At 34.7% G+C, this 13,317-nt stretch overlaps 1 protein-coding gene across 1 annotated transcript in view; it reads right to left on the bottom strand.

Annotated features, from left to right (window-relative positions):
* The window catches only part of Sntg1 (syntrophin gamma 1), an 863,431-nt gene that overhangs the window by 341,047 nt on the left and 509,067 nt on the right, over positions 1-13,317 (bottom strand). Inside the window, 1 exon segment of the mRNA XM_047561867.1 lies at positions 7,448-7,582. Within this exon segment, the coding sequence (XP_047417823.1) occupies positions 7,448-7,582 (135 nt within the window).

The following is a 13,317-nucleotide window of genomic DNA, read 5'->3' on the forward strand; positions in this document are numbered from 1 at the left end:
AAAGTTTAAATTTAATCATTTTTCAGAGCACATCGAAGGGGATAATAACATGAGGGCAGTCAGTGACATCTCTGATTAAGCATAGTAAATGGTTCACAAGGACAATAGGAGTTGGATGTTTGATTTCTGAGCATTGGGGAGATGATGGACTTCTTTTATGTTTAGCTGATGCTTTAACATATCTATCTGACAACTGCTATGTATCGTTCTGATCATCAGTCACTGTACTCTTTGTACCTAAAGATTTTGAATCATTGCTGTCTACATTCTGTTACTGCTTTCTAATTATCACAGATGGTACAGATTTTATCTGATGTGGACTCAAGGCTAAAACATCAATCATATAATCTCTGAACAAATCACAGAATCTTCTTGTAACAGCTAATGGAAATCATGGAGGTAAAAGCAGAACCTTTCTTTGCTGACAGAAGTCAAAGTAAATTCATGAGATCACTCAGTTTTAACTCTCTGGCTAACTCTGGTAAATGAAAATGTTTACATGTTTTTCTCAATGATCAGTAGTTTACAGAATTTTCTGCATATAATTTTCTGCAATAAAAGTGTCAGATATGTTAAATGTTCTAGGTTATCTATCCTCTACCCCATCTCTGCATGCCCCTTGCACTGTCTCTGCGAGCTACAGCAAACTCCCAGATGCCCCATGGAGGGAGTGACAAGCAGGGTTCATCTCCTGTCTGAGGCAGGTTAATGTTAAGTCACCTTCATTATGAACTCACTCTTATGGAGTCCCCAGAGTTCAGTTCCACATCATTTGCTAATACAGTTCATCAGGCTGCAGTGTTTCTGTGCTGCTCCCTGCACTCATCACAGTCCTATGTGATGAGACTCAGAACCCAGTTCATGAGGTATATTCTCTTCCCAGAGATCCCTTCACCCTCTCCTCCCTTTCCATAAATCCTTGTTCATACATCTATCATGAATTTTCTATCTGAATTCCTGCAACTGTGCTCAGTCCTTGCAGATGTCAAGGATTTCAGAGCAATGAGTCAACAGGATCACTCAGCCTGGATGCCTGGGGGTTGTCCAGTCTCTAGTAACGATTGAACTACAGACACTAACATTTTGCCTGATTATAATCCTCCAGTTTCTCAGTTTTGTGCATTGCCCTCTAAAAACCTTTTGCCTAGGCTCCTATGTCAGTGTTTATCTTCGATGGTCTTTAGGTCATTGTCAGGAGTATACTGCCATCTCTGGTTCTGATGTGGACATTTTGTCTGGTCTACCACTTCACAGCCCAGTAATGTCCCACTGCCACACATGAATCTTAATGTCTAGGGACTTTGTCTTAGCCTGAGTTGGGCATACTAGAAGTTTCAGGTAATAAGAAATCTATAAGCAGCCTTCAGATCATGAAATGGATCTGGAAACATAAATATCTACTTCCTCCATATTGTAGAAGAATAGGAAAACTGAGGGACCTTCTATTTCTTTAGGTGGTTTCAGCATGATGAAGCCTAATTTTCTCTCTAACAAACTCCTAATGACAGTCTTATCATTGCCCTCCAGACCATTCCTGCCTTATTTTCCCATTCTCCAGCTAGAGCTTCCTAACATTGCTCCCAAATGATATACTAGCATTATTTCCTGACATCTCCAACCTACCATCTACCTTATACTTAGAACTGTCTCCTAACCTTTCCAGTGCCTTGAACAGAAAATATCAAGACTATATTTTGTCACTATGTTCAATATGATTTTCTGCTCTAAGAAACTGAATGATTATCACTGCCTTAATTCCCTACCCTCTCAAACTCTTACAATTTAATGACAAGTGAAGCCATCTATGTAGAAAGAGCATATTGAAAATGCATTGTGGAAATACAAGAATACATATGGTCAAATTCAAATGAATTTTCAACGTGGAGGTGTCTGAAATTTTAAAAATCACATGCAGAGTACTCCCAGAAAACACCTGGCAAGCCAGGAATGCAGTGTCTTCCATTCCCTTTTATAAGTTGGTTCCCCTCAGCAAAGACACAGAAGGTAGAATTTGTATGGTAGGAGGTCCTGTGAAGCACTTGCAGTTAAGAAATTGTGAATGGTTGTAGAAATAGAAAAGGCACACATGAATATCTCCATTGATAGAGAAAAAGCATCTGACAAAGTTTAACACCCACTGATTATAAAATTCAACACCACGTCAATGCTTAATGATCTAGAATAGAATGAAACACCTTACCATAATAAAGACCATAAATGAAAAATATAATATTCAAAGCTGAAAGACTGAAATATGAATATAAATATTTTCATAGACAATGAGATCAGTAATAAAGTAAGAATGCCCATATTAATTGTTTCTGTTCACCATATTACTGAAAGACCAAGCCAGAATAATTATGCTAGAAAAAGAAATAAAAGGCATTCATATTGGAAGAGAGAAAGTAAATTTATCTCTATTTAGAGATGACAAGATCTTGCACATAGGAAACCCTAAATATTCTGCAAAAACTAATAAAACTTATTAACAAATTTAGTAAAATATCATGATAGAAAAATTACCATGCAAAAATCAAATTTCTAAAAATGAACAATCTATAAAGAAATTTAAGAACACAATTTTCTAACAATATAATCGAACAGACCAAAAGACTAAACAAAAAGTGAAAGACTTGCACACCAAAAACAGCAAAACAGTACTACAAACACATAACTAAGTGAAAGATGTTCCATACTCATGGATCAGAAAGTTAAAAATGTTTTAAACATTTGTAATATTCAAAGTAATCTACAGATTCAATACAATTCCTACCAAAATTGCATTTTATTTTCTCTATTTATAGAAAAATCTACTCTGAATTTCAGATGAACTGCAAATATTCAAATGATTTGGAAAATGAACAAAGTTGGATGCAACATACTTTTTAATTTTAAATTTCTTTTTTTTAAACTTTGATTCATTGTATATAAATGGGGTACAACTATCATTTCTTTGGTTGTACATGAAGTAGAGACACACCATTTGTGTAATTATATATGGACATAGGGTAATGATGTTTGTCTCATTCTATTATTTTTCCTTCCCCCCATCTCTCCCCATCCCTCATTTTCCTCTATACAATCCATCCTTCTCCCATTCTTGTCTCACTCCCACCCCCCATTATATATCGTCATCCACTTATCAGAGATGGTTTTTTGAGATTGACTTATTTCACTTAGCATGATATTTCTCAACTCCATCCATTTACTTGCAAATGCCATAATTTTATTCTTGTTATGACTGAATAGTATTCCATTGTGTATATATACCAGTTTCTTTATCCATTCATCTATTGAAGGGCATCCTGGTTGGTTCCACAACCTAGCTATTGTGAATTGAACTGGTATAAACATTGTAGCTGTGTCACTGTAGTATGCTGATTTTAAGTCCTTTGGGTATAGGCCAAGTAGGATAGCTGGGTCAAATGGTGGTTCCATTCCAAGTTTTCTAAGGAATCTCCACACTGCTTTCCAGAGTGGCTGCACTAATTTGCACCACCAGCAATGTAGGACTGTACCTTTTCCCCCACATCCTCACCAACACCTATTGTTGCTTGTATTCTTGATAATAGCCATTCTAATTGGGGTGAGATGGAATCTTAGGGTAATGTTGATTTTCATTTCTCTTATTACTAGAGATGTTGAACATTTTTTCATACATCTGTTGATTGCTTATAGATCTTATTCTGTGACGTCTGTGCATTACCTTAGCCCATTTGTTGATTGGGTTATTTGTATTCTTGGTGTAAAGATTTTGAGATCTTTATAGATTCTGGAGATTAGTACTCTATCTGAGTGTGTGTGGAAAAGATTTCTCCCATTCTGTATGCACTCTCTTCACATTGTTGATGGTTTTCTTTTCTGAGGAGAAGTTTTTAAGTTTGAATCTATCCCAATTATTGATTCCTGCTTTTATTTCTTATGCTTTTTGAGTCATGTTAAGGAAGTCTGGTCCTAAGCTGACATGATGAAGATTTGGACCTAATTTTTCTTCTATAGGTGCAGGGTTCCTAGGTCCTTGATTCATTTTGAATTGAATTTTGTGCAGAATGAGAGATAGGTATTTAGTTTCATTTTGCTACATATGGATTTCCAGTTTTCCCAGTACCATTTGTTGAAGAGACTATCTTTTCTCCATTGTATGTTTTTGGCACCTTTGTCTAGTATGAGATAACTATATTTATGTGGGATTGTCTCTGTCCTCTATTCTGTACCATTGGTCTACCTGTCTATTTTGGTGCCAATACCATGCTATTTTTGTTGCTATTGCTCTGTAGTATAGTTGAAGTTATGGTATTGTGATACCACTTGCTTCATTTTTCCTGCTAAGGATTGCTCTAGCTATTCTGAGTCTCTTATTCTTCCAGATGAATTTCATGATTCCTTTCTATTTCTATGAGGTATGACATTGGGATTTTAATTGAAATTACACTTGAATAAAAATAATAAAGATATAGTAAAAAGTGACAGTTTGGAGTAGAATGTGGAGAAATTAGAAGCCTTATGTATTTCTTGTTGGAACAGAAAAGAGTGCAGTTACTATGGAAAATAGTGTGGTGGTTCCTGAAGAAATTAAACAAAGAACTACTGTTTTATCTAACTATTCACTTTTAGATATATACACAAAATAATTGTGTATTGGGACTCAAAGAGTTATTTGCATATCTGTGCAGAATTTTAAGAAATATCCAAAAGGTCAAAGCAACCTAGTAGTCCATTGTTGAATGAATAAACATAAAGCAGTATATAAATACAATAAAAATTGATGTCTTAAAAGGAAGTAAAATTGAAAACATTATGATGAATTATTTGGGATATATGAATGTTAAAAACATTATACTAAGTGAGATAAGAAAGATGCAGAGGGTCAAATATTGCATGATTTTGCTTATTTGAATTACCTAGAATATCAATAGATGGAGGGACAAAAACTATTACAGAGATTACTAGGAATAAAGCAACTAATTAGTAGGTACAGAGTTTCAGTATGGTGTGACAAATATTTTGGAAATTGATAGTGTGGTGCTTGTGACAACAATGAAAATATACTCTGTCACCAATCTGCACATCTTAAAATTGCTAAAATGATAAATTTTATATTATGTGTATTTTTATTATGTGTATTTATCATAACATTTTAAAATTTCAGCTGATCAGATACATGTGGTTCTATTTCTGAACTATACATAATGTCCCACAAATTCATGTGCCTGTATTTATGACAATATCACATTGTGCTTATTTTAAAAATTTTACAGTAAGTTCTGAGATCAGGATATCTAAGTATTCCACCATTTTTCTCCTTATCCAAAATTATTTTGACTATTAAAAGTCTTGTATTTCTATGAAAATTTTATAATCAACATGTAGAGTTACAAAAATATGTTGGCGTTTTTATCTAGTTTTGGATATTTAAGAAGGTATGCTTGTCAATATTTAGTCTTCAATTCACGATCATGGTTTATTTATCCATTTACTTCCTCATTTCATTTAAATTTCTTTATTATGGTTTTGTAGTTTCAGGGTACACCCCACATACATCTGTGGCTGAATTTATTTCCAAATATATTATAATTTGACATGTCATAAATTGCATTTTTTATTTTTTCCATTGCCTGTTACAAGCTATAGATGCACAATTAACTTGAATTATTGTCATTATTTCTAACAACCTTGCCAAATTTTTGTTATTCTACTTTTTGTAGATTTCTTTGGAATTTCTCTGTTTTACATTATGAAATTAACAAATAACACAATTTTACCTCTTTCCTTAAAATTATTATTCTGTATATCTATTTTCTTACTTTCTGTACCAGCTAGAACATACAGCATATTGGGTAGAAGTCAGGCAAGCATCAATCCCCAGCTTGTTTCAGCCTTGCAGATAAAACTCTGTGTTAACTATAAAGTTAGTGAAAAATGTACATTACATGCCCATTAGCTGATAAACATTATTCATATTTTCCTGAAAGTCCTTCTTATAAATAGGTGCTGAATTTCATCACTTTTTTTATATTTGTTGACATTAGGATTAAAAGTTTCCCCTTAATTGTATTTGAATTCTTCCCAGAATTCTAAGCTTTATTTATATGCACAATTTATCTTCAAAAAGGAGAACAGGTCTATGTGTATTAGCTTCTTGACTACAAAATTAAAATCAATACATTATTTCAGTGAAAATACTGAGTTTTACCCATTGCATTTAACTGATCCAGGAACTGTGTGATTTATTTATTCCAGAGAGTTATGTGAATATACCTCTTCTCATAAAAAAAAAAAGAAGAAGAAAGAAAAAAATCGACCACTCTTCTGTTATTAACCAAGAGGAGGAAAGGGCATCCCCATGGGAACAGTTTAATCAGCCTTGACATCCAAGTCCATGATTCAGGATGATTTAAATGGTCTGTGACAAAAGAATAGTTAACAGTCTGCAAAATGTCCATTATCTTTAGTTAGCAAAGGCCTATTGATTTAGGACCTTGTGTGACTCCCATCGGGTGTGAGTAAGAAGTGATGTGAAAACTCCAATTCAGCATTATTCACCACCAGCAAAACACTTGAAGGTAAGTCTGTTAGTAAGGTACAAATTAAATCTTCATGCTAAATAGTTGCAGATGTCTCGGGAAATCAGGGAGCAGAGTATTTGATACTTTCTATAATTTTCTTCTGAGATCACATATGACAACCCTGTTAAAATAATGTTTTTAATGATGTTACACAATGAATGATAAACTCTAGAAGTTGTCCTGTTTTATGATGAAATCTTTTTAGTAAATAAAATCTAATCTCACCTAAGGATGTCTTTCACAGTTGTACCTCCTTGCTAGAAAATACACCTATCTATTTTGTGTAGTAATTTATGACTCTTTCTGAAGCACAGCTTGATACATCAATAAGGTAGAGAAATGGAGAGAACTGCCTAACCCTTAGGCATAATTCTATCATGGAGGTTCACAGAATCCCTTGGGTAAAATCTGAGGGTCAAGCATTCACCATTAGCTCAATGACTGCTACCTAAGCCTCCTGCTTCACTGATCCTAGGAGAAGGGCTCTACCTTAGCATCACCTCCAACAATTCAAAGTGGTTCAAGATAAAACAAATGCATGGGATACAGTCTTGCATGGTTCTCAATTAGTCCTTGAGTGAGAAAGTAGGATATACTCTCCATGATCAGAAAATGCAAGTGCAAGTCACTCAAATGAAAACTGAAAGTCCTTATGATGACAACCAGGAACCCATAGTCACCAAGCTGCAGATGGTGTTTGTGGATCCAGCAAGCTCCTCAGACAGGGGCATGGTTTATCTAGCCTTATGAACAACAATTGCATATAAGACAATTGACTAGGCTCTGAATGTACAAGAAGAATATACATAGAGTTTTCTATAAATAAATATTTTTTAACAAAAGAAAAAATTAAAAACTTAACAAAAGGAAGAGCTACTTACACCAGAATAGAAAGGCTCACCAGACACACAAATCACATCCTGCTCCTGGATGATCAGAATATCTTTGGCTAGGTGCAGCCGAACTTTGAAAGGCTCTTGATTACCATCCTGCAGCAAACAAATCCCTGTCTTTGTCTTCAGAGAAAAGAAAAGAAGAGAAAAGAAAAGAAAAAAGTTTAGTTGGTTTATAGGTTAAATTTTATGACCTATTTACACAAAACACATTAAATAATATTTCAGAGCTGGGGAATATGTACTCTGATGAGTCTGATATTTATTACTTAATATATGTGCAAAGAAATGGAATAATAATTTCAAACAAATTAGATCCATGGATTAAGGATCTTATGTCAGAAATTCCACATAAAGTTTTGGAAACTAAGATTATAGCAAAAGTACTGTACTACATTTGAAAAATAATAAAAGTTTGTATGAATACTTATAATTTGAATATAAAAAATAATGGTTTTATTGAGATATAATTAACATTTCATAAACCTTAATCTTTTTAAAGTACACAATTCATTTTTTTGTAATATTCAGATGTACAACCATCAAAATGAACAATTTTAGGACATTTTTATCATTCCTGAAAAATTACTGCATACCCCTGTCTCTCCTTCCCTAAGCCTCAAAAAACATTAATCTACTTTCTGTATTCATTAAAAATTTGACAGCTAGAGACATACCTAGTTAACACTTACTGTAACTATACTAGCAATCCTAGTTGTCACACAATTTGTACTTTAGATGGAACAAGAAAAAGAGGTAAGTGAATTATCTAAATTAACGATCTAAAACAAATCCTAATTTAAATTTCCAAAATTTTTATTCCTAAGCTAATGATTTTGCTTCACATATTTCTGGAAATTGTGAAAAAGACTGTGAGGACTTCTGAATTTTGTACTACAGAGCTCTAAATCAGAACTTTCATAATCACTGAAGAAGATTGTGAATCTTGTCAGCCTCGAAAATCTTTGATTTTATAATATTCACCCAGATCAATATATTCTCCCTAGCAAGTGCATTTAACATTTCTATTTGTCACTGATACGAACAAAAATTCTTGTCAAATAAAATATAATCTCTGATTCTATTTATGAACTAGAAAGTCAACAGGAGCAATGACTACTTTAGAAATGACATTTCTGTTCAATCAATTACTGAATCATTCTTGACTGAATGGATAATACGTAAGGAAGCATATTCATCCTTAGTATTTCAGAAGTGTATTACCCCAGATAAACAATACCAGGTTTTCTTGGATAATATAATTTTTCCATCGGGATTCTTGGGAGTTCTTTCTTTGGAAGAATTTCCCAGAATGTGGACAGGAATATTTTTAGATACTGCAGCTTCCAAAGTTAGCACTTTCTGCAAACTGATTTATCACATGTACTGAGGTATACATTTTTACCCCCATAACATACAATCGTACACAAGCCTGTAAGAATTTTAAAGAATGTATGCCTTTTTTAGGAAGTACAAAACCTTTTTTAAGAACAAGGGTGACATTCTTTTCTCATTTCTGGCAGCAGCACTCAGCAGATGCTCACTAAAGCATGCCGATTAATCTTTTCTCCAGTGTCTTTCAAATGGATATGTCCAGAGGACAAAAAAATTTCAGAACAAGCATATTATACTTTCTTTAGTATAAAACAGTTTTTCAGCATTTTCTCATGAACAAGTCTTTCATGCTTCCAGTGTGATCTTGACCAGGGACCAACCTGGAGACACTCTAAGGGACACAGGGAGAAGTGAGGGTATAAAATAATACATCAAAGTCAAGTGATCATAATTGAGCAACTTTGGACAATTTTTCAATGTGTGGTAGACTCTGGGTCAATTTTTTCCCCAGACAAATAATGGAATAGCTGGTAATCACAAATAATGCTGTTTCAACTTCAGAATGAGAAAGAGAATTTTCCCTAAGAGCTCAGAAAAACCTTATTGTTACACATCAAAGAAATGTAAAAGATCATCAGGGGAAAGACTGGGGAACTCCAACACAGGCAGGAGGGTTCTTTCATCTCATTTCTGATGTGGCCAAAGTTAGCATTGCTCAAGGAATGTGACAAATGTCCCCTAATTATTAAATAACTTTCTGGAAAGCAGAATATAGACTTTGAGTTCACTATTTTGTCCTCAGGCAGTTTTTCATTAGAAGAAACCCCCCCCAACATAAAAAGTGTGTTCTGCTTATTCTCAGAAAGCTAAGGACAAATTGACATTAAAATATGTAATCTATGAAAATTCAGATGGTACATGTGAAAACACACTTAAAATCTAACATATGCATTACTTTTGCAAATATTGAATTACATTTGCAGAGAATCAGACATGAATTAGACATAGTCTTTGATTTCAGCATATTCTTACTTATTACAGTAGTATATTGTTGGGTGTGGTAGTGTACAACTGTTATCCCAGCTACTTGGGAGACTGAGGCGGGGGGACCAAGAGTTCAAGGCTATCATGCTAACTGAAGTAAGCCAATACTAAAAATCTGAAGGCCGAATGTTCTTTCTGATATGTGGATGCTAACATACAATAAGGATAGTGGAGACTAGAAGTTCACTGGAGAAGACAGAGGAGAAGGAAGGGAAAGGAAAAAGGATAGGAATAGGCAAGACAGTAGAGTGAATCAGACAGAACTTTCCTGTGTGCACATATGGGATCCTAATTACAGTAAGTTGTACTCCATGTATGTACAATATGTTAAAATATAATGTCATATATTTGTAAAAAAGACCAATTTTTTAAAAAGTGAAGTTTAAGGACTGCCTGTCTTAAAATAGACAAACAAACAAATAAATAAATAAAAAGAACCAGGGATGTGTGGGAATGTAGTTCAGTGGTAGGGCAGCACTGGGTTCAATCCACAGTACCAAAAAAATATGTATATAAATATGACGAGACATGATACATGAGATGGCAGCACTGTAGAGAGAAGAGTGAGATATTTTTGATTGAAGGAGGTTTCAAGGAGGACTAATAGAAAACATGTGTAGTTTGAAAACTAAATTGAGGAAGCAATTATTAAGAGTCAAAGGTATTTCAATCAATGGGAAAATTGAGTATGCATAACTCATGTGATGCAAGAAGAAGGAAGCAAAAGGCAGTTTCAGTGTTGGTCCCGTGAGAAGTGGGAGAAGTACAAGTCCAGGTCTCTGGGAGTTTGAAGGTAATGGAGATACCCTACTAAAATGCCAGTGGTAAAATAATATGTTCATATTTATGTGTTCTAACTAATGTCTTGCAGCAGTGTAGAAGATGGAGAGGAAATGGGAAACTGAAAATACATAACGGTTATATGAAGCATACACTTTGGGCAGGGGTGTTAGGGACTGGTAAACAGCTGCACTTAGAGTTCCTTTAGAACATTAAAATAGTAGGGGAAATCAATTGCCCAGCACTCTCCTAAGGAAGAGCAGAGTAGTTTCACTGAGATCCTCACTAAAGAAATATGGTCACATATTTCATTTATTTTTTGTTAATAAGTACTTAGATATGTTTATTATATGCAAAGAAATAGTTATTTGCTTTGCTTTTCAACAACACAGGGCAATTGCTGTCCCAGACAGGACAGGACCAGAGATGAAGCCATAGGGCAGGATTAAAGACAGGCTGCTGAAACCAGGTTCTGTGTTCTATACTGATTGCTTTGGAGAGATTATTTAGGGATATCTCCCCATATGATATGCATATGATAGTATGTTCCTTTGCATCTTTCACAGGATAGAATGTTGGTTATTAAAATCTCCCAATGGAGCTGAGGTTGTAGCTCAGTGGTAGAGCATTTATGGGGCATGCTTGAGGTCCTGAATTCTAAACCCAGCACAAAACAAAACAAACAAAAATAAAATTAAAAAAGAATAACAAATGAAAAATTCAAACAACAAAAATAACAAAAACAGAAACTTATCTTTACATGCAGTGTAAATAATTCTGAAAAGGACAATATTATCTTATACTAGCTGTTCATCATGTGTCAAAGCCATGACCATTGGAGATAAAAGACCGCTTGGGAGATAATAGATAATTATTCTCTAAAGCCATGCTACTGGGGGCATAGGACACTATCTGAAGTGAGGAAAGGTTTTATCTCCACTGCACTATGATTTCTTCAGAGGATAAGCATTAGAGACAAGAAAGTGAGAGTGACTGCTAGTACTGTCCAACCTAAAACAAATCACAGCTGCAAACTCTTCAGAGATCCAATGACACAAACTGTTTAAAAATTAGAATTCAAGCCCACAGCTGCTGACCAAGACTTCCCCACCAGGGAGGTAGGCCCGACCAGCCCACAGCTGCCAGGGCAAGACTTCCCTCCTGGGGAAGTAGGCCCAGAGACCTGGGACCAGACCAGCCAGGCCCCAGCCCACAGGCTAGTGCCCCTGCAGCTGACCATCTGTCAACACGTGGAGGTGCCTCTGCCCACTAGCAGGGAATATACCCCACCTGGAGTCCACCATCCCTAGAAGGGTAGCATACTTTCTGGGTCACTGCATTATCAAGTTCCTCCAAGACTTCAGGCTACTGAAGACTAGGAGAGGGGAAGATACATGAACAATATGAGAAAACAAGGGAAAAAAGTGTCCCAAACAAACCTAGATGCTACATCAATAAAATCTAATGACAGCATGCAGAAGAACTGTCTGAAAGGGAGTTCAGAGTGTACATAATTAAAATGATCAGAGAAGCAAATGATGAGATAACAAAGCAAATGCAGGCATTGAATGATCGCACCAATCAACAGTTAAAAGAGCAAATGCAGGAAGCAAAGGATCATTTCAATAAAGAGAGATTCTGAAAATAAATAAACAAACAAACAAAAATTCTTGAAAGGAAGGAAACAATAAACCAAATTAAAAACTCCATAGAAAGCATAACCAATAGGATAGAACACCTGGAAGACAGAACCTCAGACATTGAAGATAAAATATTTAATCTTGAAAACAAAGTTGACCAAACAGAGAAGATGGTAAGAAATCATGAACAGAATCTACAATAATTATGGGATATCATGAAAAGACCAAATTTAAGAATTATTGGGATTAAGGAAGGCACAGAGAAACAAACCAAAGGAATGAACAATCTATTCAATGAAATAATATCAGAAAATTTCCCAAATCTAAAGAATGAAATGGAAAATCAAATACAGGAGCCTTATAGGACACCAAATATACAAAATTACAACAGACCCACAACAAGTCATATTATAATGAAAATACCTAACATACATAATAAAGACAGAATTTTAAAGGCTGAGAGAGAAAAAAAATCAAATTACATTCAGGGGGAAACCAATATGGATATGAACAGATTTCCCAACTCAGATCCTAAAAGCTAGAAGGGCCTGAAACAACATATTTCAAGCTCTGAAAGAAAATGGATGCCAACCAAGAATCTTATACCCAGTCAAACTTACATTCAGATTTGATGACAAAATAAAATCCTTCTATGATAAACAAAAGCTAAAAGAATTCACAAATAGAAAGCTGGCACTACAGAACATTCTCAGCAAAATATTCCATGAGAAAGAAATGAAAAACAATGATGTAAGTCAGCAAAGAGAGAAACTACCCTAAAGGAATAACCAAAAAAAGAGAAATCAAGTCAAGTTAAAAACCAAAATTAAGCCAAAATGACCAGGAATACAAATCACATCTCGATAATAACCTTAAATATTAATAGCCTGAACTCATCAATCAAAAGACACAGACTGGTAGATAGGATTAAAAAGAAAGACACAACAATATGTTGCCTTTAAGAGACTCAACTTATAGAAAGAGATACCCACAGACTAAAGGTGAAAGAATGGGAAAAATATACCATGCACATGGACTCAGCAAAAAAGCAGGGGTTTT

This window comes from Sciurus carolinensis, chromosome 1, assembly GCF_902686445.1.
Source record: "Sciurus carolinensis chromosome 1, mSciCar1.2, whole genome shotgun sequence".
Taxonomy (NCBI): domain Eukaryota; kingdom Metazoa; phylum Chordata; class Mammalia; order Rodentia; family Sciuridae; genus Sciurus; species Sciurus carolinensis.